The sequence below is a fragment of the Hemicordylus capensis genome, chromosome 1 (assembly GCF_027244095.1).
Source record: "Hemicordylus capensis ecotype Gifberg chromosome 1, rHemCap1.1.pri, whole genome shotgun sequence".
Lineage (NCBI taxonomy): Eukaryota > Metazoa > Chordata > Lepidosauria > Squamata > Cordylidae > Hemicordylus > Hemicordylus capensis.
The window spans coordinates 328867017-328894568 of NC_069657.1; the positions used below are offsets into that span (position 1 = coordinate 328867017).

A 27552-nucleotide genomic window follows, 5' to 3' on the forward strand; every position below is an offset into this window, starting at 1 on the left:
TCATACTATCTCTTCTTTCAATTTCTAGGAAAGTCTCCAGATCACAGAAACAAAAACCCACCAACAATATAGGCCATCGTGGCGAAAGAGTTATCTTGGAAATGCAAAGTAGAACAAATTCCTCAGAAGCTATTCAAAATGACTGCTGGAAAGGATGATGTAGAGAACAAAATGAATGTATTTTGTAAATTAAGACAGTTTTCAAATACACAAGTTTCTGCTGTTGCTCTCACAAAATTACAGACATATAGCAATAGTCTATTGTACCTAAATACGTAATGAGCAAAATTAGATCTGCAGGAAGAAATTTAGACTGCTTCTGATTTTGTTGTTGGTCTTGATTAAGACATTCTTACCTTTATGCCAGGTCTCTCCATATTCACCACCTCCCCTGATGTTAGCCACAGCTAGAATACCACCCAGGTGTCTAATAAAAATAAGTCTTGATACACTGGGGAAAAAAAAAAAAGAGGTAAAAGTAACAGGTATATATTTCCAATCTTTAGCTCCTGATGGCTAAAATATCTGTAAGGGGAACATGCTCCTATTCGTATGAAAACATGAAGACTGATACTCTTGGGCTATTTTAAACTTAAGTACAAAGAATTGTTCCAAGGGGTTTTACCATGGAGAATCCTGCTCACATGTTTACCAAGTATTGCAATGGCAACTGGGCTTTCAATAATGACAAACTCTTTGATGGCTCAATCCATGAGGGAAAATCAAAACCTTCAAAGGAAATGTGGATACATTTTAAATGTTCTTTCTCCTTCCTGAAAATGATTCCTTTCCCACCCACCCCCGCTCCTTCTGCTATCTTTAATTTTTAATTTTTGCACTCTCTCTTCTAGCCCCACTTCACTTCTTTGTTATTCGTGTGTTTCTCTGCCTTTGGTTGCAATCCTAAACATACTTCCTAAAAAGTAAGTCCCGATGGATAAAAGTAGGACTTACTTCAGAGTCAACAGGCACAGGGCTATGCTGCCTGTCACTCTCTAGTATTTAACTAGCTTAGCTACAACTGCCTATTGAGAATTACATTGGCAGGCAAGGGGATTCTTGATAGGAGGCGGGAGCGGAGTTGTAATTTATTTTCTGTTTTAGTTGTTTATATGCTAAAAAAATCTCCTCAACACACAAAACATGGCTTTCCTTTCTTCTCCATTGCTATATGGTTTACAGATGGTAATATAATATCTGACAAAAAGAGAGGAGAGGAGAGCTGGTCTTGTGGTAGCAAGCATGACTTGTCCCCTTAGCTAAGCAGGATCCACCCTGGTTGCATTTGAATGGGAGACTAGATGTGTGAGCACTCTAAGATATTCTCCTCAGGGGATGGAGCCACTCTGGGAAGAGCAGAAGGTTCCAAGTTCTCTCCCTGGCTTCTCCGAGATAGGGCTGAAATTCCTGCCTGCAACCTTGGAGGAGCCGCTGCCAGTCTGTGAAGACAATACCGAGCTAGATGGACCAATGGTATGACTCAGTATATGGCAGCTTCCTATGTTCCTGAAAAGAGAGTAGGGGGCAGGTAATTTTGCGAGCATTAGAATTATTTGATAATCTGCCTGCCCGTTGGAAACATCTCTTTTCTCCTTTCTTTTAATATTCTCTTAACACAAATGAAAGCAAGAGATCCACACATAATGGCAAACATGTCTGAGTCACTGGTAATTTTAAAACATTGTTATTAACCAAGACACTTAAAAATTAGAATTAGTGATGACAAAAGGTAAAGATATGGGAAGAAGGCCTACTATTAAATGAAGCAGGGAAACAAATGGAGTGGATATTCAAATAGTAACAATAATATACAAGGAAAATACTGAGGCACAGAGAAACTATTTCACATTTTTGATACTGGGGTGGAGCCAAGGGCAGAGCCCACAGATTCAGGTGTGTCTAGAGATGAAGCTCAGCACAAAAGCTATGCAGCTAAGGTGTTCAGCCAAAAAAGGAAAAAGTGATAGGGATTACTTTTTTGTTAAATAGTGTGGGAACACACAAAATGAAATTTTTCTTCTTGTTTTTCCTGGTTTGGGGACTCAATTCTCACCCATTCTCTACCATTGGCCTCTTCTAGTTTCTGCCAGCTTTTCCTCTTGTCTAAGACTTGCTCCCCAAGATGTTTCCTTGCTAAGTACAACTTTCTCTTCTCACAAAAACTTTTCATGTGCCGACTCTCCTAGAGGGCCCCATGATTTTCCCCAAGTGAAGAGAAGATCCCTTTTATAGTTCCGAAATGGCTTGGCCTAGAGTTCTGAAATCTGGCACAGATGTAGGATAGGTTATTAGGACTCTAATTAATTTAATTTATTTAACATATTTCTATATCACTCAAAACTTGCATCTTTGAAGCAAATCAGTCAAACTGTTGATTTTTTAATGATATTTTGAATTTAAAAAAACTTCAAAGAAGTGGCTTGTTTCATGGCAGAAAATTACAAAAACTTCTGGAATGGAAGCCTCCCCTTGAAACATCATTTCACCCCAATGTGAAGGATTCTGCCCCTTGCCTTCATTAAAAAAAGTGCAACATGCCCCCGCCCTTTGCATTTCCAAAATGGCTGGGGGCTTAGTGTTCTGAAATTGGGCACACATGTAGTCCAAGATAGTAGGGCTCTGTGTACTTATTTCAAGGAAGTTGGTCAATCCTGTGATTTTAATGAATTTTTCCTCTAGAAAAGCTTCCAGGAGGAGTTCTCTCTATCCACAGAGTACTTCATATCTAGTGAAAGTGGAACCAACTGCTACACATGGATAAACATTTTAAAAAACAAATGAATTATGTTAAAGTTGGTTTGAAATGCATTTATGTTAAAGGTCTGCATGAGAACTGTGAAGGGCATGTGTTGTGGTTTTAATTCCCCCACTCACCTTACAAATGCACTATATGTCCAAGTTGGTTTTATGTTTGAACTATTAAAGCAAGGGACACTTGTTGAGTCCCAGTTAGTTTGGTCAAGAAGCTAAGTGAATCCACTAGGGCTTGAGTAAGTTTTTTTTTCCCCCGGGGGTGGGTGGGGGTGTGATTGGCATTTTTGGGAAATGGCATTCTGGCCCAGACCTGTTGTGAACTCTCTCTCTCTCTCTCTCTCTCTCTCTCTCTCTCTCTCTCTCTCTCTATATATATATATATATGTGTGTGTGTGTGTGTGTATGGATGCTTATTTTGTGGGGGGGGGGGAGGAGCTCATTAGATTCAGCGTCCATAATTACCTAGCTGCATCTCTGTGCATGAGCCATAGAAGGGCCCAGATCTTTCATGTTAAACCTATTAGGGATAGTTTATGGCACACGCTGATTTACACAGAAGTGACTGATTTACAGTTTGCATATTATTCTATGTATATCAATATCTGTGGCAAAACAGGAAATACTTGAAAATTTTTGAGCTGAGCTAGCATCATGGTGAAGTTGTGAATGGTTTGGAGGGTAAATATTGTGCCTTTAAAAAAAAATGTTTGCTTTATCAGACATTTTGTTCTCTGCTTCCATACCAATGACTCATTGATTTGGGTGTTACTGTCAAGTTGAATCTACAAGCGCATGGTTGAGTGACTCCCTGGCTGGAGAAGAGACATGACAATAAAAATGGGAACAGAAACTAGGTAGGGTGCTCAGAGGACAAAGTTTTCTCCTGATCATCAGTTTTAAGACTCCTGCAAGGAATATGTTTTTATTTCAACAGTTCATGACACAAACAAATAGTTCTACAGCTGTACAGAGCAATCTGCTTGAGGGAAAGCCCCTCCAAATGCTGCCCTGTTATTTCCATTGCTAAGTCAACCAGGATGTGAAAGAAGACACTGGAGGCCATTGGGGGCTTTTGCAACAGAAGCAAAAACCATCCACAAAAAGTGTGCAAAGCAGCCCTGCGTGGAACCTTTCTAAGTAAATTTGTGACATTTGTTCTGCTTACAAGACAGACTTGTAGCACAATCAACAGGCAGGGAGAACCTGGGCATAGATCTGAAAGTTCTTTCAATTCAATTCAGAAGCAGGGAAGAACGCCTTGCTAACCATCATGGTGGTGAATGCTACAGAATGCAAGTTATTAGGATTATCTGTTGCAACGATGGGGATTAAGGTTATTCCATAGCGGATAAGAACACAACTTAAAATTCTCATGGCTGAGTTCAGTGTAGGGATCCAATGCAGGCTTCTTCAGAAAAGGTCTAATAATTGCCTCATTAAGAAAAGAAGGCATCCTGCATTTCCTCAGAGAAGCATGTATAATATCTACAAGGCCCTCTGCAACAGACGACCTGCCAGAGAGTATAAGCCATGTTGAACAAGGATCAAGAAGACAGATGGTGCTTTTTATCAGCTTCAGCAGATATGTCAGCTACACCTATTTCTGGAGGAAAATGACCTCAGAACAGTAGTGCATATGCTCGTAACCTCCAAATTTGACAACTGAAATGCGCTCTATGTGGGGCTGCCTTTGTACATAGTCAAGAAATGGCAACTGGTGCAAAATGTGGCAGCCAGGTTGGTCTCCGGATCATTTTGAAGACACTATATTACTCCTATATTAAAAGAACTGCACTGGCTACCAATATGTTTCTGGGCAAATTACAAAGTGCTGGATATAGCCAATAAAGTCCTAAACCACTTAGTTCCAGGATATTTAAGAGAACATTTTCTTTAGTATCACCTCCACCACCCACTGGGATAATCTGGAGAGGACCATTTGCAGTTGCTATCAATTCATCTGGAGGCTACTCAGGGGCAGGCCTTTCTCTGTTCCCTGCTCCCCCCGAGGCTGTTTTAGTTAAGAATGTGTTCTCTGTTGAAATAAGAGCTTCCCTATCTCCGACAGCTTTTAAAAAGACTCTCAAGATGCATTTATTCACCCAAACCTTTTAAAAAATTGTGGTTTTAAACCATTTAGATGGAAGTCTGGGGTAGTATACAAATATACTAAATAAAATAAATATTATATAAGGATGGAGGGACCGATCTTCCCTATTCCCCCTCTACTCATCATGCTCAGATCATAAGAGATTATCCATGTAATAAATTGTGATTCATTAGATTTCTTCAAGCATGTCCAGGAACTTTACTGAACACAAATAGGGACCAGGACCTACACATTAAGCCTTACAAGGGGCGGACTATGGAAGCTTTCTAGAAAGGCTTCCGAAAGCAGGAACATGATGGGAAGAGAAGTAGTAGACAAAAAAGACTACTGAATTAGCAAATTACAACTCAGATTCTGGGCAGCTGATAGTCCAGGGTATTTTGAGACAAACATGTAGAAAATTCAACATTTAAACATAGGGCTTTAGTATTCACTAGCCACAAATTCAACTATGTAATAAACTTCTCATTATTTGAGTACTTTTATTATTTTAACAAATTTTCCAGTATCACAATATGTGCCCAACTATCTGCTCACCTGTAGCTTGGTGTGATAGATATGTTGAAACCACCATAACCATAAAGGAATGCAGGATGAGACCCATCTAATTTGATTCCTTTCTTGTGGACAATAAACATTGGAATCTTAGTACCATCTTTGCTGGTGTAGAACACCTGGGACAGAGAAAAAATTATGAAACATTAGAATGAAAGTATTTTCAAGAACATTAGTTACAGACATAAATTCCACTTTATGAAGAAAAAAATAATGTGTGGGGGAAGCTTGGTGGCCAGAAAGCTTAAACACCTAAGAATTGCTTAAGTTGCTACATTAGATCAAGTTTTGTTCAGTACAACACTAAGTTTCTAGCTTGGTCAACCAGATAATGCTGTAAGCAAAAACACTTGAAATACGCCATCCTCTATTGTTTATCATAGGATCAAAGCAGAAGCCCTTACCACTTTTATAGTGGCAGTACATGCAAAAATACCCCTTGTATGGTCTACAATCACTACTGGAAGGACTATTACCCATCACTAGGCCGGTCTGGATGATACCTTACTAGCCCACATGATTAGGAAGAGAATGTGTTGAGAGTGTGCATGTCATGTCATCTCTCACAGATGCCCCAATGCCCTCCTGGCATGTCATTGTCTTTACTGTGAATGTCTGTTCTACACTTGTTTAAACACATATTTGGAGCACGTGTAGAGTTGCCATTTGGATGAAAAGCCCCTCATGCAATAAATGTGAAGATATTGGGCAACACATACATCTGTGAACCATACAATATTTCAAAAACCTCTTCCCCCCCTCTTAATCATAGATAAAGAGGGAGGGAGGGGAGGGAGGGAAAATAGTAATAAAATGGTAGCAGCCATTTAAGACCAAGTGCCCTGTGTCAGATGATGGAGAGAGGCAAGCAAAGACACTGTCACATACCTCTCTGCAATCAGATCAGAGTCCCTCTTCTGCTGCTTATTGCCCCATGGTCAGATAAACAAATTCTCCTTCATCTAGTGGTGTTTTTTTAGGTTTCCAATAGGTTATGAGCTTTGTAAATTAAAATTCTGTTTTTCAGCCTGTTCTCCTCTTCTCTTCAGCGCCCACATCTTTTCTCATGGGTCTATTTCTTTTATCAATCTCATTTTTTTTAAAAAAATGGTAACATTTGTAATGGAAAGCTATTAAATGTTATGAATGTTGTGAACCACTTTGGGAACAGCCGCCAAGACACAGGATACAGCTCTAATAACTACATGAGTGAATGAACACCACCATTTTCCAAATCAAAATGAAAACTCCCTTAATTCCCACAGGAGACTAAGACGTTTCAAAAATATGATTTTGCTTGTCTCTGAAAGGCAAGCAAAGGGGAGCAAATGAAGGTTTCTATGGGAAGGGAATCTCACAGAACTAGAGCCCTTCTCCTTGCTCCCAATGATATTACCTCACAAAGAATTTGTAACCCCATCGATGCGCTTAATGAGCAGAGATCATAGGAGGAGAAGTGTTCCTTAAATTATTCATCTTAATTAATATATGTATATTTAGCTAACAATAATTATTAAAAAAGCATAACATCAAAAGCATATCAGAAACCAAAAACTAGGTGCAACCCAGGCCCTCTGGGGCTTCCTAACCACAGGAAATGAAAGTACAACATTCTTTAAAACGTGTGCTTGCACTGTTTTTTAAAAATTTCTTTCTAATGTCTCACAGACATCTTCACTGTAACAAGTACACAGAGAATGAGGCAAGAGCTATATCTGTATGCTTGCAGATAACTTCAAGATGAATACGATCTTCACCACGTGATGCTTGACAAATATATTTATAATCTCTCTCTAACACACTGTTGGTAAAAGTAAACTCCAAACTCCACTATGGTATCTTGAAATTAGTTGTTGCTCAATCATAGCTATACAGTCAGAAGGCATTTGTCTTCTGTCAGCTGCTCAGGGCTGTGGGGAGAAAGCATGTTATGGAATGGTCTTTAAATATGCTTTTATACACATTCCACACACTTCACTATTTATGGTTACACTGCATTGAACAGGCCACAAGTAAATCTTCCAGCTTAGTCTTGGAAAGCATTCAACTTTATTAAGTGTTTCACCAGAGTAAATGTGTTCACAATCCGTATCAAAGCCTTGAACAGAGTGACAGACACCATGTAAACCTCTGACAAACTAGCAAACCAAGCTAAGGCAAGATAAAATAAAGTACTGGATACTGAGGAGGGCAAGGGTGGAAGAGGAGAAAGCAACTACATAGCAGCTTTGCTAAAGCCAAATCTGTTCTCCTGCAGATGAGCAGTTATCTGTATGTCAGCTGCTATGGGTCATTAACTTACAATTCATGGGGCTGTGGCATTGTGAACAGGCACTTATTCCAGCCCCCATATACACCCTGATCTAGAGTCCATGTGCTATGTTGGCTCCAATATGTGCATGGGCAGGTACTGTTCCCTCTAAGGTGTGTGTAAGCACACAGGTTTTTGGATGTCTACTCAGTTCATTTTAGATCCTGCTCAGGTTGAATCAGGAAGGCCCCATTCTAAATGCACATGTGCACACACTGAGTTGATACTGCCGCCCAGAACGAAACTCATTCCACCCAGAGCTAAAGTAGAGGGACCAGTGCAGGCAGGCCCTGCCCAAGTCTCCCTGATGCCTGAGGTGCTGTGGTGAGCCACTGCCCTCCACCACTGCTGTGCACCAGCTTGTATCTCACTTAAATAGTATGGTAGCTAACCTTAACTAATGCTATGGGGGAAAATATTAATGAAATGTCACAGTGACATTACTTTTCAACTTCAGAGTTTGAAATTTTCACTTCATCTTTGCTGCAACATTATTATGAAGAACAAACATAACAAGAAGGAGCTGGTCTACTGAGGTTGAAATATGTCCTTAATGTGCTGACACCCAGATGATATTACTCTTGAGTAGTCCTATTGAAATTAAGAAATCCTTTAGAGTAATTCTTATAGTAAAGACAGAGCCTGTGGTTGTCTTTGCTAGAATAAAGGAGGGGTTTACCATTGCCATCTCCCACACAGTATTAGATGATGCCTTTCAGCATCTTCTTATATTGCTGCTGCCCGATATAGGTGTTTCCCATAGTCTGGGAAACACACTGGCAGGGATTCGAACTGGCAACCTCCGGCTTGCTAGTCAAGTCATTTCCCTGCTGCATGGCTAATTCTCATAATAGTATTGAGTAATTTAGGATGTCAACCACTATTTTTATTCCAACACATGATTCAACCTCAGGGGTCTCTCATATGACGCAATACAACAGGAATTGGATCTGGGAGATTAATAGTGCAAACCTATGTGTTTTTATTTAGAAAGTTCAGGGGTATTTATTTCCTAGGAAGTATTGAACAGAAAAACTGAGGGGGAAAGAAAGGAAGAATGGCTGGTGATGTGAGTTGGCTATGGAAATCACCCTGATTAATTATTGTAGAGGTCTTCCTTAATATCCCACTAGGAACACTGTCTTCTTGATTATTACCAATCATTCAGAGCTGAAGTAATAAAAAAATGGCATCCAATGAAGCTACTGAGGGCCCAGTATTGGGGTGGCAGTGCTGAGAAGAATTAGACCCAGTAGGTAGCTCAGTTCATGCCTGCCCCCGCCCCCCAATAACTTACCTTAGCAACAGGTATTAGTGGTATGGTGGGTTTTTAGTTTCTTTCCTGCAGCTGGAGAAGCCACTGTGTTGAAGCATCTTGGGGAAAATCTCTATCTGTGGTGTGGACTTATAGGTTTATAAACACAAACTAATGCCTTATATGTCCGTATCATGGCAGCCAGCCAACTAACACCTTATGTCTGTATCATGGTCATCTAATTGAATGGATGACCATTCAATTCCCTTCCTCCCCTCTGGCTGTTCTAGAACTGAGCAACAACCTGTGCTAATGCTCTCAGGATGGGTTCCAAACTTTCAGATGAAATAAAAGCTTCTACAGATGTCATATGCATAGAAATGTCAAACAAAGCTGTTATAGAAAATAGCAAAATCGTTATAAATAATCAAGGAGCCTTCAGGAGAGTTCATTTCACCACCCACCCAATGGGGCCCAGAAGCAGCGTCATGCTGGCAGAGGCAAAGTGCCAGACACTGGTCATTTAGAAAAATCCCTTATTAGTGAGCCTGGCAGTCAAGCAGCAAATGGTTGCTGGAAAGGAACCCACCAGGTGGCAGAGAAAGAGAAAGAAGAGAAATATAATTCTCGCAAAAGTTCAGACAGAAGCCCTGCAGCGAAGGCATGGAATAAATTCTTTTTGATTCTTGCTTAACCAAGTAAAGAAAATAGTTTAATTCCCTCTACGCAAATATCAAAGAGGCTGAGACAAAGTGTAGTAATCAAATGTTTTTGAAGTCATCAACCTCATTGTACTGCCCCCACCACCGAGGTTTGGTGCATTGAAGATCAGTGAGTATGCCTTATACTTTTAAAATCAAAAAAGGTTTTATTTATTGCAAATGTATTACTGGAAACCAAGAAATCAAAGACAAACTCCTTTCATTAAATCAGCCTTTAATGTCAGAATACCCCATGATCCAGGCAATTACTGAAACAACAGCTCATAGCTTAACAGGCAAAGGGAAGACACAAAACTAACACAGAGACACCTTTGCAGTATAATAGTATCTTTTAAACTGCGACATGCAATCTTGATTGTCTTTTCCCCCTCTGCTTCCACATTGAGTCCTCTTAACAACTGCAGTGGGTAGTTATGTGGTGCTCCATAGTAAGAAGTGTCAGGCTTACAATCCTCCATGCATGTTCTTTGGGGAAAGTATATGATGTTAAAACCCTTTTAGATCCGAATGGTATTAGAAAGAGAGAGAGAGAGAGAGACTTTCAACATGATCTGCATAAAAATATTTTAATGTTGTATATTTCCCCCAAAGAACGAATGGAAAAGTGTAAGCCTGACATTTCTTCCTGAACTTTGGAACAGCTAGATTTCTTTTTACATACAAGAACCAATGAAGGGGTTGAAACACATTTGATGACTGATGATTTGAAGCTGCTTTGTTTATCCTTGAGGATGAATCAGATTACATCTTTGGAATTGTGTGTGTGTGTGTGTGTGTGTGTGTGTGTGTGTGTGTGTACACACACACGACTTTATGAAATACTAAAGTATTTATTCAATTTGTTTGTTTGCATATATGGTTATGAGTAGTGCTCCCTTTCACTTTTCCAATCTGTGCGTAGAATGAGTTTTGTTCTGGGTGGTAGTATCAAGGGGTGCCTTCAACATGTGCCTTCCTGATTCAACCTGAACAGGATCTAAAATTAAACTGAGCAGACATAAAAATCTTATGCACATCTTAGAGGGAACACTGATTATGAGCCACTATCAAATGACAAGAAAAACCAAAACAGGTTTCTAACAAATATGCTTTGTCTAAATTGCCACGAGTGCCAAAGTTTTCAAAAATTACGTTTGAAGCAACCTTACAATATGTACATTTTTAAGGTACATATTGTATTAGATGCATGTGGAAGACCACCCTACTTTTAAAAGACACTGGACATCCAGACTAGTAGTGCCCTTGAATTAGAACACTTTGTGCATGCAATGGTTTTTGCTGATTCTCCCCTTCCCCCTGCTGCCTTGATGTGTCCCTGAGGGTCTTCCAGCCCTCAGGGACATTTTGGGGAGGGAGATGTTTGAAACAAAGGGAAGAAGGGACTGACAAATCATTGCATGTATGAAACATTCTAATGCAATGCAGCATTAGCTTGCATGTGCCCAAAGAGTTTGAGAGAGCACATACCCCACCTGTGCTGCTCCCAAATGCAAGGCTGCTCTATGGTTACTAACCAGTGTGATGTGGAATGATGGGAACAGCATTGCCAGTGTGATGACACATTCCTTAGTAGTCACAAAGCAGCCCCACCTTTGGAAGCAGTACAGGTGGAGTGTACAGTGGTTTGGAAGCAGCAAGTGTGCCTCTCGCTTGAATCAGCAGCTTGATGCGCAGTGGGCCAGTGAAGTTCTGGGGTGGGCTTTCCTCTTGGACATAAACAGAAAGCCTCTCAGGCAATTTCTGCATGCAGCATTATTCTTATCAAAACATGTCCTATTCACTTTGCCTTAGAGATACAATGTTGAAAATTATGCTGAAAAATAGCTTATTTAAAAGCATGACAAATGCTATTTAGAACTCACGAGTATACCAAGATAAAAAACAATTCAGCCAATTATATAGTTTGCATTCAAGGTGAGTTTAAATTTCTTAAAATTAACTTCACTTTATTTATTTATTTGATTTATATACCACCCTTCCAAAAATGGCTTACATCATAGCATAGGCTCTTAAACTATTTCACATTTGTGGTTACATTTTGTTATGAAATCCTTGAGGATCTTCTAGAATAAATCTTTCCTCCTTCCAAAAACGATTCAATTTTTTGTCACTCTTATCTAGAAAAAAAATTGACTCACTGTCAGCCTGTTTATTAGATTTTATAGTACCTACTGCCTAGAATATCAGTCTATGACAATGGAGGTCATCTATTGCTTATTAAAATTCATCAGGCATTGAAAAGCAATGTGTTGAAAATTTTAAGGACTTTTTTGGTAGGGTCACCTACTTTGTAAGTTTCTTGAGCAATGCCTCAGGGACAGAGCAGAGAATTTGTCTGAGAAAAGGCAATTTACTCTGAATAACTACAGGCACATTTCTTACAAGCAGAGTGAATAAACTCCCAAGTGAAACTGAAAACCAGTATCATTGTAATATAAATATCCACTGCTTTGAACTAAAAGGCCAGTATCTAGACTAGGGATGTGCATGAAGTGTTTCGATGCCTCTAATTCAAGGCGCCGAAACACTTCGACCTGCCTCAGCTGAATAATTTCAACGGGGGATGAGAAGGTGCTTTAAAAAGGAGGAAGGTAGGTCTTTTTCCTCCTTACATTGCTCTCCACCGCCCCACCATGATGTCGGTATTCAGTGCTGGGTGGCTGCAGTGCTGCTCCAGCAGCCAGCAGGCTGTTTTGGCTTGTATACGGCGTCTGTGCATGAACAGATGCCTTTTGTGTGATCAGCATGGTGTTGCTGACCACACAAAAGGGTTTCTGTGCATGCACAGATACTGTTTATGTACCGACGTGGGCTGCTGGGGGCAGCACTGCAGCCACCCAGCATTGAATACCAACATCACCATGGTGGCGTGGAGCAATGTAAGGAGAAGGAAGACCTCCTCCTTACATTGTGGAGGGAAGGAGAGGTGGCAGCAAGCATGACTCGTCCCCTTAGCTAAGCAGGTAGTAGTGTGCACGGACCGATTCGGAGGCCATTCTACTGGCCTCCGAACCGGTCCGGACAAGGGGTGGTTTTGGTTCGGGAGGGTTAGGGTGGGGGGTTCCATTAAGGGGGGGGGGCTTTACTCAACCCCCACGCTTTGCTGCTTTGGCGCCATAATTCGTTTAAAAAATGCGCCGCAGAATCGCTCTCCGCCCGCTCGCTGCTCCGGGGCTCCTTCTTGTCTTCAAAATCGGGCGGCAGGATACTTCCCTGCCGCCCCCGAAGCCCCCTCAAGCCATTTCAGCTCTTTAAATCTCGCCCCGGACCGAGTCCTATAGTGCTTGGGCGGGCGGCGGGGAGATGTCCGTCCGTCCGCTCGCCCCCTTCCCTGCCTTCTGCAAAGTGCAGGGAGCCTTCTGTGCGCGCGTGCGCAGAAGGCTCCCTGCTTCTGCGCACGCGTGCGCAGAAGGCTCCCTGAACTTCGCCCGCCCCCTTTCCTGCCTTCTGCGAAGTGCAGGGAGCCTTCTGCGCACGCGCGCACAGAAGGCTCCCTGCACTTTGCAGAAGGCAGGGAAGGGGGCGGGCAGATGGACGGACATCTCCCCGCCGCCCACCCGAGCGCTATAGGACTCGGTCCGGGGTGAGATTTAAAGAGCTAAAATGGCTTGAGGGGGCTTCGGGGGCGGCAGGGAAGTATCCTGCCGCCCGATTTTGAAGACAAGAAGGAGCCCTGGTCCGGAGCCATAGGAGCGGCGAGCAGGCGGAGAGCGATTCTGCGGCGCATTTTTAAAACGAATTATGGCGCCAAAGCAGCAAAGCATGGGAGGGACGAGTAAAGCCCCCCCCCGCCCTTAATGGAACCCCCCACCCCAGTGCCGAACCGCAGGTCCGCGGTCCGGTGCACACCCCTATAAGCAGGGTCTGCCCTGGTTGCATATGAAAGGGAGACTGGAAGTGTGAGCACTATAAGATATTCCCCTTAGGGGATGAAGCCGCTCTGGGAAGAGCAGAAGGTTTCAAGTTCCCTCCCTGGCTTCTCCAAGATAGGGCTGAGAGAGATTCCTGCCTGCAACCTTGGAGAAGTCTCTGCCAGTCTGTGAAGACAATACTGAGCAAGATAGATCAATGCTCGGACTCAGTATATGGCAGCTTCCTATGTTCCTAAGACCTACCTTCCTCCTTTTAAAGTGCCTGCTCTCCACCCTCCCCTTGTATGTGTACAAAATGCTTCATGCACACCCCTAATCCAGACTAACAAAGCACTGGTGCTATGGGGGACCAGCAATTTTCCTTGATTTCCCTTTCCCTCAGAAAATATGTCCCTGAAGGCTCTACAACTTTCAGGGTCATATTTTTGGGAGTCACAGTGGGCCTTAGAGGGAAGAGGCGATTGAGAAAATGACATTTTTCCATAGCACCAGAACACCACCACTGCTTTAGTGCTGTGTGAATCTGGATACTAGCTAAAGTCTGCTTTATAGAAAAACCCTTTCCATTCTTATAAGCAAGCACTTCTTGCCATTAATGATGGCAGAACTATTTCAAGAGAGTCACCTTCACCCTTGGTAATCTAATCTCAGATGTACTTATCCTGTTGTAAAGGTGAAAGTTTCAAAACCATCCCTATATTCTTATGCTTTCTTTCCTTCCAGGCTCCAGCACTTGGGATGCACCTTATTTATCAAATGAAATAAAAATCTCAAATGAATTATCAAATGAAAAATCTTCACACTTAAATGCCTCTTGAATGTATATGCAAATACTATTTGCCAACTATGATACCAATTTTAATAAATTGATAGTGACAACTGCATTAACTGGTTCACACAGATCTATCAGGTGAATCAGAAGCAACAAATGAAGTGTTAACCATTTTGATTCTTCTCACCTATGGCAATGTCATGTATCAGTGCACCTATGTACTTCCAGGGGACATTTACCACATGAACCCAGGTGTGCATAAGTCCAAGGTAATTGGGCAAAAGCTGTAGTTTATTGTGTGGATTCATTCTAAGTTGCAGTATTTCTGTCTTATCAAGATACTTGTCTAAGATATACTTTGAACACATAGGAACATAGGAAACTGCCATACACTGAGTAAGACCATTGGTCTATCTAGCTCAGTATTGTCTTCACAGACTGGTAGCGGCTTCTCCAAGGTTGCAGGCAGGAATCTCTCTCAGCCCTATCTTGGAGAAGCCAGAGAGGGAACTTGAAACCTTCTGCTCTTCCCAGAGCGGCTTCATCCCCTAAGGGGAATATCTTACAGTGCTCACACATCAAGTCTCCCGTTCATATGCAACCAGGGCAGACCCTGCTTAGCTATGGAGACAAGTCATGCTTGCTATCACAAGACTAGCTCTCCTCTCCTAAATGGAACACAGTCTTGTTCCATTTAGAAAAACAAGAAAAATGAGGAGGAACAAAATAAAGAAAAACAAACATAGGGGGTGGAGGGTGAGGAGATCATGGAAATGATAATCTCAGATATATGCTTTTTTCTCACCTCTTGCCTCTTAGGAGTGACTCACACTTTAGAAGATTTTTCTCAACTTCTGTTTGTATTATACCACTAACCTCATCTTACTATAGCACCTCATGTTATATCATGGTTGGTTGGTTGTGCTGTTGAGTCTGTGTCGACTCCTGGCGACCACAGAGCCATGTGGTTGTCTTTGGTAGAATACAGGAGGGGTTTACCATTGCCTTCTCCTGGAGCACAGTATGAGATGATGCCTTTCAACACCTTCCTATATCGCTGCTGCCCGATATAGGAGTTTCCCATATTCTGGGAAACACAGCAGTGGGGATTCGAACCAATAGCCTCCTGCTCTCTAGGCAGGTTGCTTCCCTGCCAAACCAGTTCCTTGTTATAATTAAGGGTGTATGATATACTTGCCCATTAGTGAACACTAACAAGTTCAAGTTCAAAATAAATGAAAACAGAGCTACATTTTACTACATTTAGAGGGCCCTCAGTTAATTACCACTTCTATTTCCTTTTCCCTTCTGGGAATTTCCATTTCCCCATAATCTATTATGTCTGATACAGCTTATTATTCATTTGATTAATTAATTAATTAATTAATTAATTAAACAAACATTTATATACTGCCTATAACCAGGACTCAAGGCAGTTAGAGACGTCTTTATTATTTATGATTAAAGACTGAGAATATACTATAATGTGTGTTGGCTTCGGTGTGTAAGCCAGCATAGATCAAATGCCAGAACATAATATTTTCCAGCATATTTTTCAATGGCAGGATTTCACACTTTAATTTCAGGAAATCAGTGCATGTCTATGCATACATGAATCAGTTCTGAGTGTACTACAGAAACAACTAAACTGGGAACAGAATTTTCAAACCAATTGCTTTCCTCACAACTACTTAAACACATGCTGAAGGGAGTGAATTATTACTCCAAACCCCTCCTGTATTCTACCAAAGAAAACCACAGGGCTCTGTGGGTGTCAGGAGTCGAAATCGACTTGACGGCATACTTTACTTTATGTATTTTACTGCTGTATTATAACGACTGTACCACAGATGGAAGGGGGGTTATTAGCATTAACAACAAACATTAACAGTGCTGACATGAGCACTGCAGTATAGGAGCTCTAATACTTAAACATACACACATATGGATGAGGCTGTTCATGTGAAAGATCTTATGACAACACCAGCAACCATGCCTAAAGTACAGCATCAGTACAGAGAATTCCCTTTTAATCACCCCTCGCCCCATGCTAAGTGGTTGATAGCAAGTCACAGCTTCTACACAGGACTGCCATGATAGGGGAAATTCTTCTGGCAAAGCTGATGTGCAAGACAATGGAGGATGTGGTAAGAATCTTTAAAACTAAACCTAAGGCCTCTTTGGACAATATGAGGTCACATCTTAAGACATATTAACATGTCATGTGAGGAAGAACAGCACTCATGTATAATTTACAATAGCTTCTCTGAAACAATTTCTACAGCCACACACACACACACACACACACGCACACACACACAGAGTCTGTGTGCTGCCCTCCCATGCTAACTACACTGTATACAGGAAACAGATATGAATACATACATTTTATAGGGAGCAGGGACAAATGATAGAAACTTGAGTCGCTCCTGCAAAGAAAGACTGTTGCTTTCTAAAGATCTAATTTCAGAAACAAAAACCCTCTTTCATTTACTAGGCATACAATTATCTTCCCTGACTCAGGGAGCATTGTCATTATTAGAATTAATACCATGTAATGCTATTTCTTATACAGACATAGCACCAATGAACACTGTTTGAAGAAGGTCATCTATAACTCATGTTCTCTTAAAGACAAAAACCTTATGGGACTTGTTACAAAATACGCCTCTCCCATCTACACCAGAGGATTGGATTTCACACCACTTTAACTCTGTCCAAAAGCTGTACAAAAGTAATGACCTCTTTGATGACCCAGGCAAATTAAAATTGATGTGTTCAGTTCTGTCCTGCTCAGAGACATAACTGCTTCAACAAAACTTTTACTTGTATCCTCTCAAAATGGCGGATGGCCATTTTGCCTGGCTGTACACTTCCTAAAGCTAGTTTTGTACTAATTTAGACTGCATGTGTTACTTTGACAGTGGCAGAACACTGCAAAAACCAGTTAACTGCAAACAAGAAATCTTACCTCCACCTCTCCAAACCACTATAACAATCCATTATGTATATATATGCAGTTCAGGGGCGTAGCTAGGGGAGAGGGGGCCCATGTTCACCCATCGGAGTGAGGGAGATAATGAAGAAAATAGGACCTGCTCAGTTATAGCTACAGCCCTGATGCAGTTCCAGTGAAATCTGAGTGACAGTGCACACTGCCAGTACTTTTGAAAACCGCACAAAAATCCTAGCTCCACAGATGTCGATAGGTTTTTGTTACTGACTTCAACAGAGCAAGGATTTATCTTGCACTTCCTAACTTTGCAAGTTTATAGGTGCTAGTTATAATTGTAGCTACAACTACTGATGGTACCCTTGTTCACAATTACTTCTCTCAAAAAACAAAAACACAATGCTTGATTGTATTATGGACTCTTAAAAGTTCTTCTCCAGGTCAGATCTTAATTTGAGGGGTGGTTCCCCCACCACTGGCACCTTGAATGTTGTCATGGCAGCAGGTGCTCACATGATGCATGGCTTCTTGTGTCTGGGCTGCAGCTAAGCACCCACATTTGGAACTGGGTTGGGCGGGGGAGAATGAATTATTTTCAGATTTATGAAAAAGGGCTTGATTTACCAAGCTCAGTTCTGAATTGAGCTGAGGGAAGTTCACTTATCACTAATTATAACAATGATCCACAGAGGCTTTCCTTCCTGTTCATTCAACAAGCATTACATGGCCTAATACAGGCCCTGACAAATTTTCTTTGGATTTAAGAAGCCAGCTCAAAAATTTAGGAGCTAGACTCATTTTACAGTGGAACCGTAAAATCATATTTAATTCACCCAAGATTAAAAATCACTGGGATTTCAGGGGATCATTATAATTCACATAGTTTCAATAATCAACATGGGGACCTTGTGCCTAAAGGTTGCGAATCTATGCCCATTCTTCTGACCTTCTATGTGCATATACAAAGTGCACACACACGTTATTTTTGTAGTCATACACCAACAAACAAACAAATAATAAATACAAATAATAATTAAATAAATAATAATAAAGCATTTCAAGTGGAAAAGTGCTCTTACTGGCAGAAGCCATCATGCAGGCAGCCAAGTGAAACCTGGATTTCCCCACTCTCATTTCTTAACAGGAAGTGCTTGTATATTTGTAGCGCTAGCCAACATGAATGAGAGACTGCAGTTGTGAGCAGGAGGAGGGAGCAAACCACCCCTTCCTTCTTCTTGCTGCCTCCAACTTGCATCCATCCATTGTCTGATTCAGGCACCATGCTAAAATTTCTAGGTGCCATGAGAAGCTGGCACCTGGGATTTCTCAAGCCCTGGCCTAAAACAAGAACACCCCAAAGTTATCCAGGTGTCTGTCTATTAAGGACTTTTTTTCAAAGTTCTTTATACAAATATTTTGATTTTTTAAAAAAAGAGCTTAAAGATAAGTTGCTTTCAGAACTTGTAGCTGCCTTGGGAATATTGGTGCCACATGAAACATTACTGTGCTAATTGTTAATCAATGGAAATGAAATCAATCTGTATACGCATATTTATGTTTGCTTGAAAACTGAAATCAAAAAAGGAGACTAGGTCAGAGAAGCCCTGGTCATGAGTCACCACCAAGCTGGTGGCAACCATAACCGGACCCAGAGGCGTATCTAGGGAAAATAGCGCCTAGGGAAAACACTGAAATTGCACCCCCTGTCCAAGCATCTGACACCCATCTTTCAGATAATTTTACCATAATATCAGCTGAAAAATACAAGTCAAGCTCGTTAATCTTTTAATATTTCAAAAACTATTTAGCAGTGGACTTAGCCAGACCAAAAAATGCTGGAAAACTACAAATTTCAGTATGTGGGGGCTCATGAAATACCCAAATACTATGTGGAGATGTACTTGGAAAACTAAACAGAAGTGCCTGGCTAATTCTCTACTATGCATTGTAGCATCACCATTACATAAGTTTTAAAAATCAATGGAGAATTTGACTTTTCCCAGATACTCTGTAAATAATTAAAGGATATGCAGAGTAAACTGTGTCACTGCTTGGAATATATTCTAGTCTTTCAGAAAGACAGTTAAAATGAGAGAAAGAGAGCAAGAAACTCCCAGTGGGCCTTAATATTAAGGGTTTTACACTGATTCAAAGACAAACTCACGATTAATAGCCATATTAGCAAGATATCACATTTAACTCACTTATCACAAGAAGCAAAGTAAGAGCAAATGAATACAATCCTAGCTCTTAAGCATCAGCTCAGAAGTCACAAGCCCTGATTCTCTGTACATAGTGCCAATCTGAATATGTGTACAGTGTCTTATATTATATTATTATTATTATTATTTTTACTCGTAGCCCCTTTGGGGGGCTTCCTAAAGGCTGGGTTTTTTTTGCAAAGATTCCCCCTCACCCTGCTGGCCTCTAGGGCCTCGCAGGGACCATTTGAGCATGTACAGTGGCCGTTTTTAAAAATAATCTTTTTTTTTTAAAGGCCACTAAAAACAAAATGGCCACCATGCATGCTCAAATGGCCTCTGCAAAGCCTGGCATGACCTAGAGCCTCACAGAGGCTATTTGAGCATGCACGGTGGCCATTTTGTTTTTGGCAGCCATTTTTAAAAAAAAAAATTTACAAAATGGCGCCCCCCTTCAAGTGGCGCCCAGGGCACGTGCCCTGCCTGCCCTACCCCTAGATATGCCCCTGACCAGACCTCCCCAGATGATCTTAATAGGCAGCTGGATTCATGACAAAGAAGAGGCTCTGTCAGTACTCTGGACCCAAGGTGTTAAGGTCTTTATAGGTAATAGCCAGCACTTTGTATTTCACTCGGGAACGTATCGGCAGCCAGTGTCATTATGTTTTAAAAATCAGTATTATATGGTCCTTTCAAGTTGTCCCAGAGACCAGTCTGGCTGCAACATTCTGTACCAATTGTAGTTTCCAGACTATTTACAAAGGCAGCCTCATGTAGAGTGCATTACAGCAGTTGATCCTGGAGGTTATGAGCATATGCACCACTGTTTTAAAGTCAATAACCTCCTGAAAGGAGAGTAGCTGATATCAGCTGAAGCTGATAAAAAGTGCTCCAGGCCACTACCAGGAAGTAAATTGAATTACTTATGGTGAAACATAACATTTTTATTCAGAGAACTCCAAACTTTAAAAGATTATAAAAGCTTTCCTTTAAATAGCCATTAAATATCTTTAAGTACTGAATACCTATTATGCTACGTATACAGTAAGCAATTTGTGAGAGCTAGGATCAATTCTATGGATTTGAGGAGATATACTTCAATCCAACACTATCTTAATGAAAGGCATTTGAATCCAGGTTTGGAATCAAATCTCAAACCTCAACGTATATTGTTTTATGCCTGTTTTTATATGTTTTTATACTCTTAGCATGTTGTTTTTATTGTATGTTTTATGTTTTGTAAACCGCCTTGGGGCTATATTTTAACGAAAGGCGGTATAAAAATGCAAAAATAAATAAATAAATAAATAAATAAATAAATAAATAAAACGTTCTTTTCCATTAAGCAACCTTGCATTCAGCCATTGGGAGCAAAATTCTTTCTTCCATGGATGTATATTCTCTTTCCTATTCAGCACATGACATATTGCAGGCAGTGGAATATTCACTTTAAAAAACAAACAAACAGGATGATCATCTCAGCTGAAAGGTTGGATATTCCAGATGCAACTGAGGATACAGGAGCGAGCCTTCCACAAGGTGAGGCAGTTGCTTGAACCAGCAGGTTTTTTAGGTGCCAGCAGGAAAGCAAGATGCTCTCCCACCCACTGCCTCACCCTGTTTCCTCTACTACCTGCTGCTATTGGAAGCCAGCTGAGCAGTGGAATAGCCAGTGCTCTCCAAAGAGCTGCTCCTCTGCTACCTTATTCCTCCCTCCCTAGCACTGGGCTAGTAAGGAAATGGAAGCAGAAACTATGAAAGGGCAACAGAGTATAGGACATGCTCTATAGAGTGTTTCCAGTTGTCTGTAGAAAGCACAGAAGATAAGGAGACTACTATAATGCATCTCCTGTACTTCATTGCCCTTCCATAGTTTCCTCTTTCATTTCATTATGAAGGAGGTAACAGGATGCACTCTGAGCCAGGAGAAGGAGGCAGCAATGATGGGTGTTCACTTATGTCCTCACATTCATGTCCAGTGAAATAGTGGCTGCTGCCACTGCTGAACACAAAAATGGAGGTGTGCCAAAGTCTTGGGCTGCCACTGGGAAGACAGGGCTCCTGTGTAGTAGTATTGAAAAGTGAAATGTAGAAGTTAACGCTTATTATGCAACAATGACAAAAAGCTAGTTTGTTAGAATTCTCTGTCCTCCTGTGCATCTAATCACCCAAGACCAAGGCGATTAGAAGCAAACTGTCTTCAAGAGCAATTTATGAAATGATAAGTTTCTTTATGAATTGATCTTGAATAGAGTTTGCTTTTAATCCCCAGTCTTGGGACCAGTCTCTTCTTCATTTTACCTTTGGTTGAAGGCCTCCAAGTTTCTCTCTTTGTTGTTTAAAACAGTGGAACACTCTTGGAGTCACAACAGTGCTTGAAGAAATATGCATACTTACTGTAAGAACTGCAATCACAGGTCTTTTGGAGAAAGGTATAACACAAGAAAAGTTCTAATTAAGTAGCACTGAAAAGTTGTCAAGAAAATAAATTGTTGTCTTCTAGAAACAGCTTATTATATTTGCTCTCTCTGCTAGCAATATATCAATTGCCTAAAAATAGAAAACATCAGAGCTAAAGATTTTAATGAGTTTTAACAAGACCAACAAGAGGGAGAAAAATGAAGCAGTTGTTTTGTAACTGCATAAAAATGAATGAAAGCAGAGCTGAATCCAAAACTACTTGCATAGCATTTATAGCACTGCTGAAAAGGTTTCTTCACTGGCAGTGCTTGAGAAAATACTGCATTCAGGTATTGTCCTCACTTGCACTTGTCTTTAGCAATATTATAACAAAGCTACATCTGATGACTACATATACACACAATTCACTACGCGATCCCCTATTATGTGGGAATGCAGCATTATGTCATCACTACATTATCTCTGGTTGGATGAGATAAGCCATGTGACTAATCAAGGATAAGTGAAGCAGCAACAGTCAGCTTAAAAAAAAGAAACGCCTGAAGCAGTAACAGGAGAAACAGCATTGCTGAACAAGAACAAAGATGAAATTTATGTACAATTTAGTAGGGGTTGGGGGGGGGGTTGCCACCGGGGGTGGGGGGGAGGCTTCTTCCTTGCCAAAATGATTGGTTTTTATCAAAAAATCACAACTGGAAAATATTTGGCACAACTTTAGAGTAGAGAGCTTGACTGCTGCATAGTGGAACACATCACAAGCCCTGCATTCTTAACAAATATTATGTAGCTTTGATGCCCTAAAACTAAGTTACATCATTAGGCTGGAGGAAAAAAAGAGATTAGCCAGCATCTATGTACTCCTTAAGACTAAGTATTTTGTGCTAAAGAAAAGTTAAGTTTAAGACAAGATGAGAACAACTTCCCAAAGAACAAAGTGTAAGACATGCGTCCTGAAATATGAACGTTTTGGATCATATGAAGGATAACATCCCTTAGAACCTTTTGGATCATATGAAGGATAACATTCCTTAGCTGGATGACCGAGTCATTGAAAAGTAGCTCTAAAGACCAGAAAACAATGTATTTATAAATTATATATATCCTTCCTAAAGTCCCCTGCATCAATCATGAACTTTACTAGTACACATACTACTAAAGGGTTTTTATTTTATATTTTAAGTTAACTGATACATCTAATTACAAAGTGACACACTACTAAGGACAGTAAGATCTAGAAATAGTGTGGGAGATTTTGTGAACAAATTTATCCTACAACTTTGCCAGTTAAAGTCACTTCTCACTCACGCTTAACCTTGTCAAGATTACTGCTAAGTGGTTTGACTCTGGTAATTTTATGCAAGGGCTGAGGATGACTCTAAATTCACTTCCACTTCTGTGCAAAAATATTGAGTCCCATATTATTAAGTGGACACTAAAGGAGATGATATTAACCTCACTATATGACCCAGACCACTGAAACTGAAGGTTTCTATTAAGGATATGACACAATCAAGTCCTAATAAATGAAACATGTTCCAGCTTTTCCCATTAGATCCAGTTACAGGCAAAACAATAATTTAGCTTTAATAATTTGCTTCACCCTTTTACTTCCTTGCAAGTCCTATTTGGCAGTCCATTCTGAATTTAACCTGCCTATACTTCACCCTTTTATTCTTCGCTGTTCCTACATAAACTTAATCTCAGTTCTCATCTGACATATTGTAGTTATGACCTGATGTGCCAAAGGTATCTGTAGTTTCCCCAGAAAAAGATCTGTCAGCTACAGAGGTTAGTGGTGAGTGGTGTATAAAGAAGAAAATTTAATTCATAGCAACAAAAAAGAAACACATTAGGCTTGAGATAGATTTAATAGAAAAAGGTGGCTCAGAGTGTCTTCTTCAGCCATACTGTGCTCTCTTCTTCACAGTGGAGCTGTCAGATGTGCCTACCAGTGAACTGAATGCCAGTCTAAGCCTGTCAGTCTTGCCCCTCCTACTTGCTATCACCATTTCCACCCCTGGCTGAGGAAACGAACAAAAACACCTTAATGTACAAGGCTGCTTTGTCAGCTTTGATCAGCCCGAAGCAGCAGCAGTGGTAGCAAGCGAAGGAGCAAGCAGGGACAGGCAAGAATGACAAGTTTGAACCACCATTAAATTTGCTGCTGTGCTCCTTTGACAGTTCCATTGTGAATGGGAGAGCATGGCTGAACACACTGCACACTTTTTCATAACACGCCTGTCTTCAGCCTTAGATTTCATTTTAAAAAACAGACTCTTTTCCCTAATCAACCATCATCAACCAAACTCATTCTCCATCAAAAATAATTCCACTGTCCATATTGACAATAGATTCAACACAACTGGACTTACCCTTTTTTCAGCACCTATAATCTTGCCAATATAGAAGTGGCTGAACTCTGACTTGGAACAGCTGCAAGTTTAATCCATGAATGACTATCGCTTTGAACAGAGGTTCAAAGTCAAGTGGTACTCTGGTACCCATGAGTACCAAAAATTTGCAAAAGAATACCCCCAACATTCAAAGAGTGCTCAAATGAGTACTGTCTGGGACTGCCTCTCTAGCTTGCCCTCTCCTCCCGCTGTCTGCCCTCGCTCCTACTTGCCAGCAGCTCTCTGGGCCTCTCAGAAGCAGAAAAGGCCCCTTTCCTGTCTGCAGACAGGGATGGGGTCTTTCTTTCCCTTCTAAGCAATTGAAGAGCCACAGGGAATGGATGACACGCAGAATCATGTTAAATTCTCTGAATACGTCTGTATAGTTTTAAGCAGGGAATTCATGCAAGTGAGAAGTAACTTTAGATTCCACAAATATTTAAACCTAAGATACTCCAGAGGTTTCTCTTCACAATGAAACATTTTAATTACATGGGTATCTGAATTCAATTATGGCCATCTTACTGAACTTAGAAACATAGTATTTAAAGTCACGCAACCATGTCCTTCTGCAAGAAACAAGATAGGACTTCTTCATTCCTGAATATAGAAAAATGAAATCTCATGGTTCATTAGTGTTAAGCAATAATAGACTCTTCATGACTACACTTTTGACAAGTGGCTGCAATTATCATCTGTACCAGCTCAAGATGTGGTGATGGCTTTAAAGGGGTATTAGATAAATTTATGCAGGATCAGTCTGACACTAGCATGCCACTGAATACCAGTTGCTGGGGGCAACAGTTCAGGAGTCCTTTGGCCTTCATGCCGTACTTGTGGACTGCTTCAGAAATATCTGATTGGCCAGTGTAAGACATGGGATTAAGGACTGGATAGACCTCTGGTCTGATCAAGCATGGCTCTTCCTATGTTATGATACTGCCACATGGTTATGGTTTATATGATTATGAATTGATATTTTCATTGAGCAAAGGTAGGAAAAAAGCTGTTAAGACAGAGCTGCCTAAGCTACATCAGATCCCTAGATTTTAGCCTACCATACTCAACTACAGCTATAGTCAAAGATGGAAAATCTATGATACTATACTCCCATGCAAGAGATATGGACATGCAGCAGGAGCACTGAGGCCCGTATCAGTGCCTTCTGAATGGGCAATCAATTTTAAACTGTACTGGGGTTTATTTCTTTGGCAGTAGGATTTGAATTTTATCTGTGTACTTCAAACTTTAATGAATGAATTTGTAATGCATCCTGTTAGTCATTTTGAAATTACAGAAGTGTGACAAAAACAAACCAACAACCAACTTCCTTCAATCTTCCCCCTCTGCTCCAGCTGGGCTTGGCGTGGACCTTAGTCTGCTGAGGGGGACATGGGAGCAGCTGTAGCCCTCTGTTGAGGCAGAAGCACAGAAGCAGTGCTTCCAGCAGCTCATGCATCAGATGGCAGAGATTTGCTATGAGGAAGGTATGGACAAATCTAGACCGAAGCTGGACACCTGAGCAATCAACAATCCACTGCAGCAGAAATGGCAAGCAAACCTCCTGCTGAAGCCTGAAGTTGCAACCCTATTAACGAACTTATTCTGGAATTGTCTCAACGAAGGTCTCTTGATGTCAGTGCAACTTAAACTAAACTATAGAACAAGACTAACAGCAAACACCACAGCAAAACACCACAGCATGATGAAAGTACAGACTTCATGATGCCTCTTGCTGATGTAACAGTTTTGTTTTAAAGGCAATTGTTACCAAAAGTGAGAGATCTAAATATACCATATTACTAACACATATCAATATGCAACAATGTGCACCAATATGCAGTAAATGTATACCAATGAGGATGGAACTATATGGAATAAAATGTATCCTACTGATCCATTTTAAGGATTTCCATCTCAAGCTGTGATAGTGCAGCATCAGCCCAGATAAAGTTATTTCAGTCAGTTGTAACCTTTGTAACCTTTGTAACACTACAACATATCATTAGAACTTGTACAAAATAATATCTTTTTTGTGTAGTTACCTGCACGGTCTGATATGCTGAAGGATCAAATCCTTTCACTGTGACCTCTCGGAAGACTGTTGGCTCCAATTCTTCTTTGGTCAAATCACAGTGGTAAATAATACCTAGAACACAATTAATCTTTGTCAGTTTTCTGCACACTGAACAGGAACTATGGGAATCCTCGTAAGGCTTCATAGATATGGCCAGATGATTGGTCACGCCCCAAAGTGCTCATTTATTTGGCTGTATATATATGAAAGCTTACAAAATACAACATTAATAACCATTTAGAATAATTTATCAACTCTTAATGTACTTTTTAGCTAATGTAGAACCTGCCTACCTTAATCAAGCTGATGATTTTTCTGGTCTGCTAGAATTCTTATCTTTCAAGAAACAGTTAAGATTAATGTAAAGGGGAACCAAGGAATATAAATGATGGCCGAAGCCTTGTTCCCGCTAGAAAAGCCTAGTAAAACATCTTCTAACAACACATTAGCATTCTTGCTTTTAACAAAAATCTACTTTAGAATACAAAGTGTTGTTTTGTTTCTAATCATCAACTTGTCTTTGAGTAATAACATCATTACTCTTACTGGTATTCGCTAACTAAAGACCCCAATAGGATGGAATGTTTTATTATGTGCCTTACAAACAGCTAGTAGATCACAACTTCCAATGACCTGGTATGGCACAAAACAAAGTTTCTTTCCACTGGGTGGTGACCCTTGTTTCTGGTTGTAGCAATTGCAGAGAATTGGTCTCTTCTCATACACTCTTCCATCTCCACTTGATAAAGAAGTGTTTTGTTTAAAGTGATACTATTTTTCACTGCAGAACAGGAACATATGCAAGTGCTAGAGCTGTGCACGGAACCAGAGGGGGCTGGTTCGACGGCGGGGGTGGGTGGTGGCTTTAAGGGCAGGGGAGGATGCACTCCCCCACCCCACAGCTGTGTTTACTCTGCCAGCGCACGTCTTGCTAGAAGTCCGTCGGGGCTGCAGTGTATCTCCCTGCCACCCCACCCCGACATTATCTGGAAATACCTAGAAGTAGCAGCTGCAACTGTACGTGCACATCATGTATGTCATGCTCACGCACCCAACGTGCGCCCGTGAGCAGCGTGCGCAGTCGCAGCTGCTACTTCTGGGTACTTCCAGATATGTCAGAGCGGGGTGGCAGGGAGGTAGGTCGCCGCCCTGATGG

At 40.9% G+C, this 27552-nt stretch overlaps 1 protein-coding gene across 2 annotated transcripts in view; it reads right to left on the reverse strand.

Annotated features, from left to right (window-relative positions):
- PREP (prolyl endopeptidase) overlaps nucleotides 1-27552 on the reverse strand; it is a 116447-nt gene that overhangs the window by 11898 nt on the left and 76997 nt on the right. For both annotated transcript variants that reach the window (XM_053262331.1, XM_053261493.1), the window contains 3 exons: nucleotides 26365-26468; nucleotides 5402-5538; nucleotides 357-451 (listed from right to left, as the gene is read on the reverse strand). In XM_053262331.1, the coding sequence (XP_053118306.1) occupies nucleotides 357-451; nucleotides 5402-5538; nucleotides 26365-26468 (336 nt within the window). The remainder of the gene's footprint in view (nucleotides 1-356; nucleotides 452-5401; nucleotides 5539-26364; nucleotides 26469-27552) is intronic.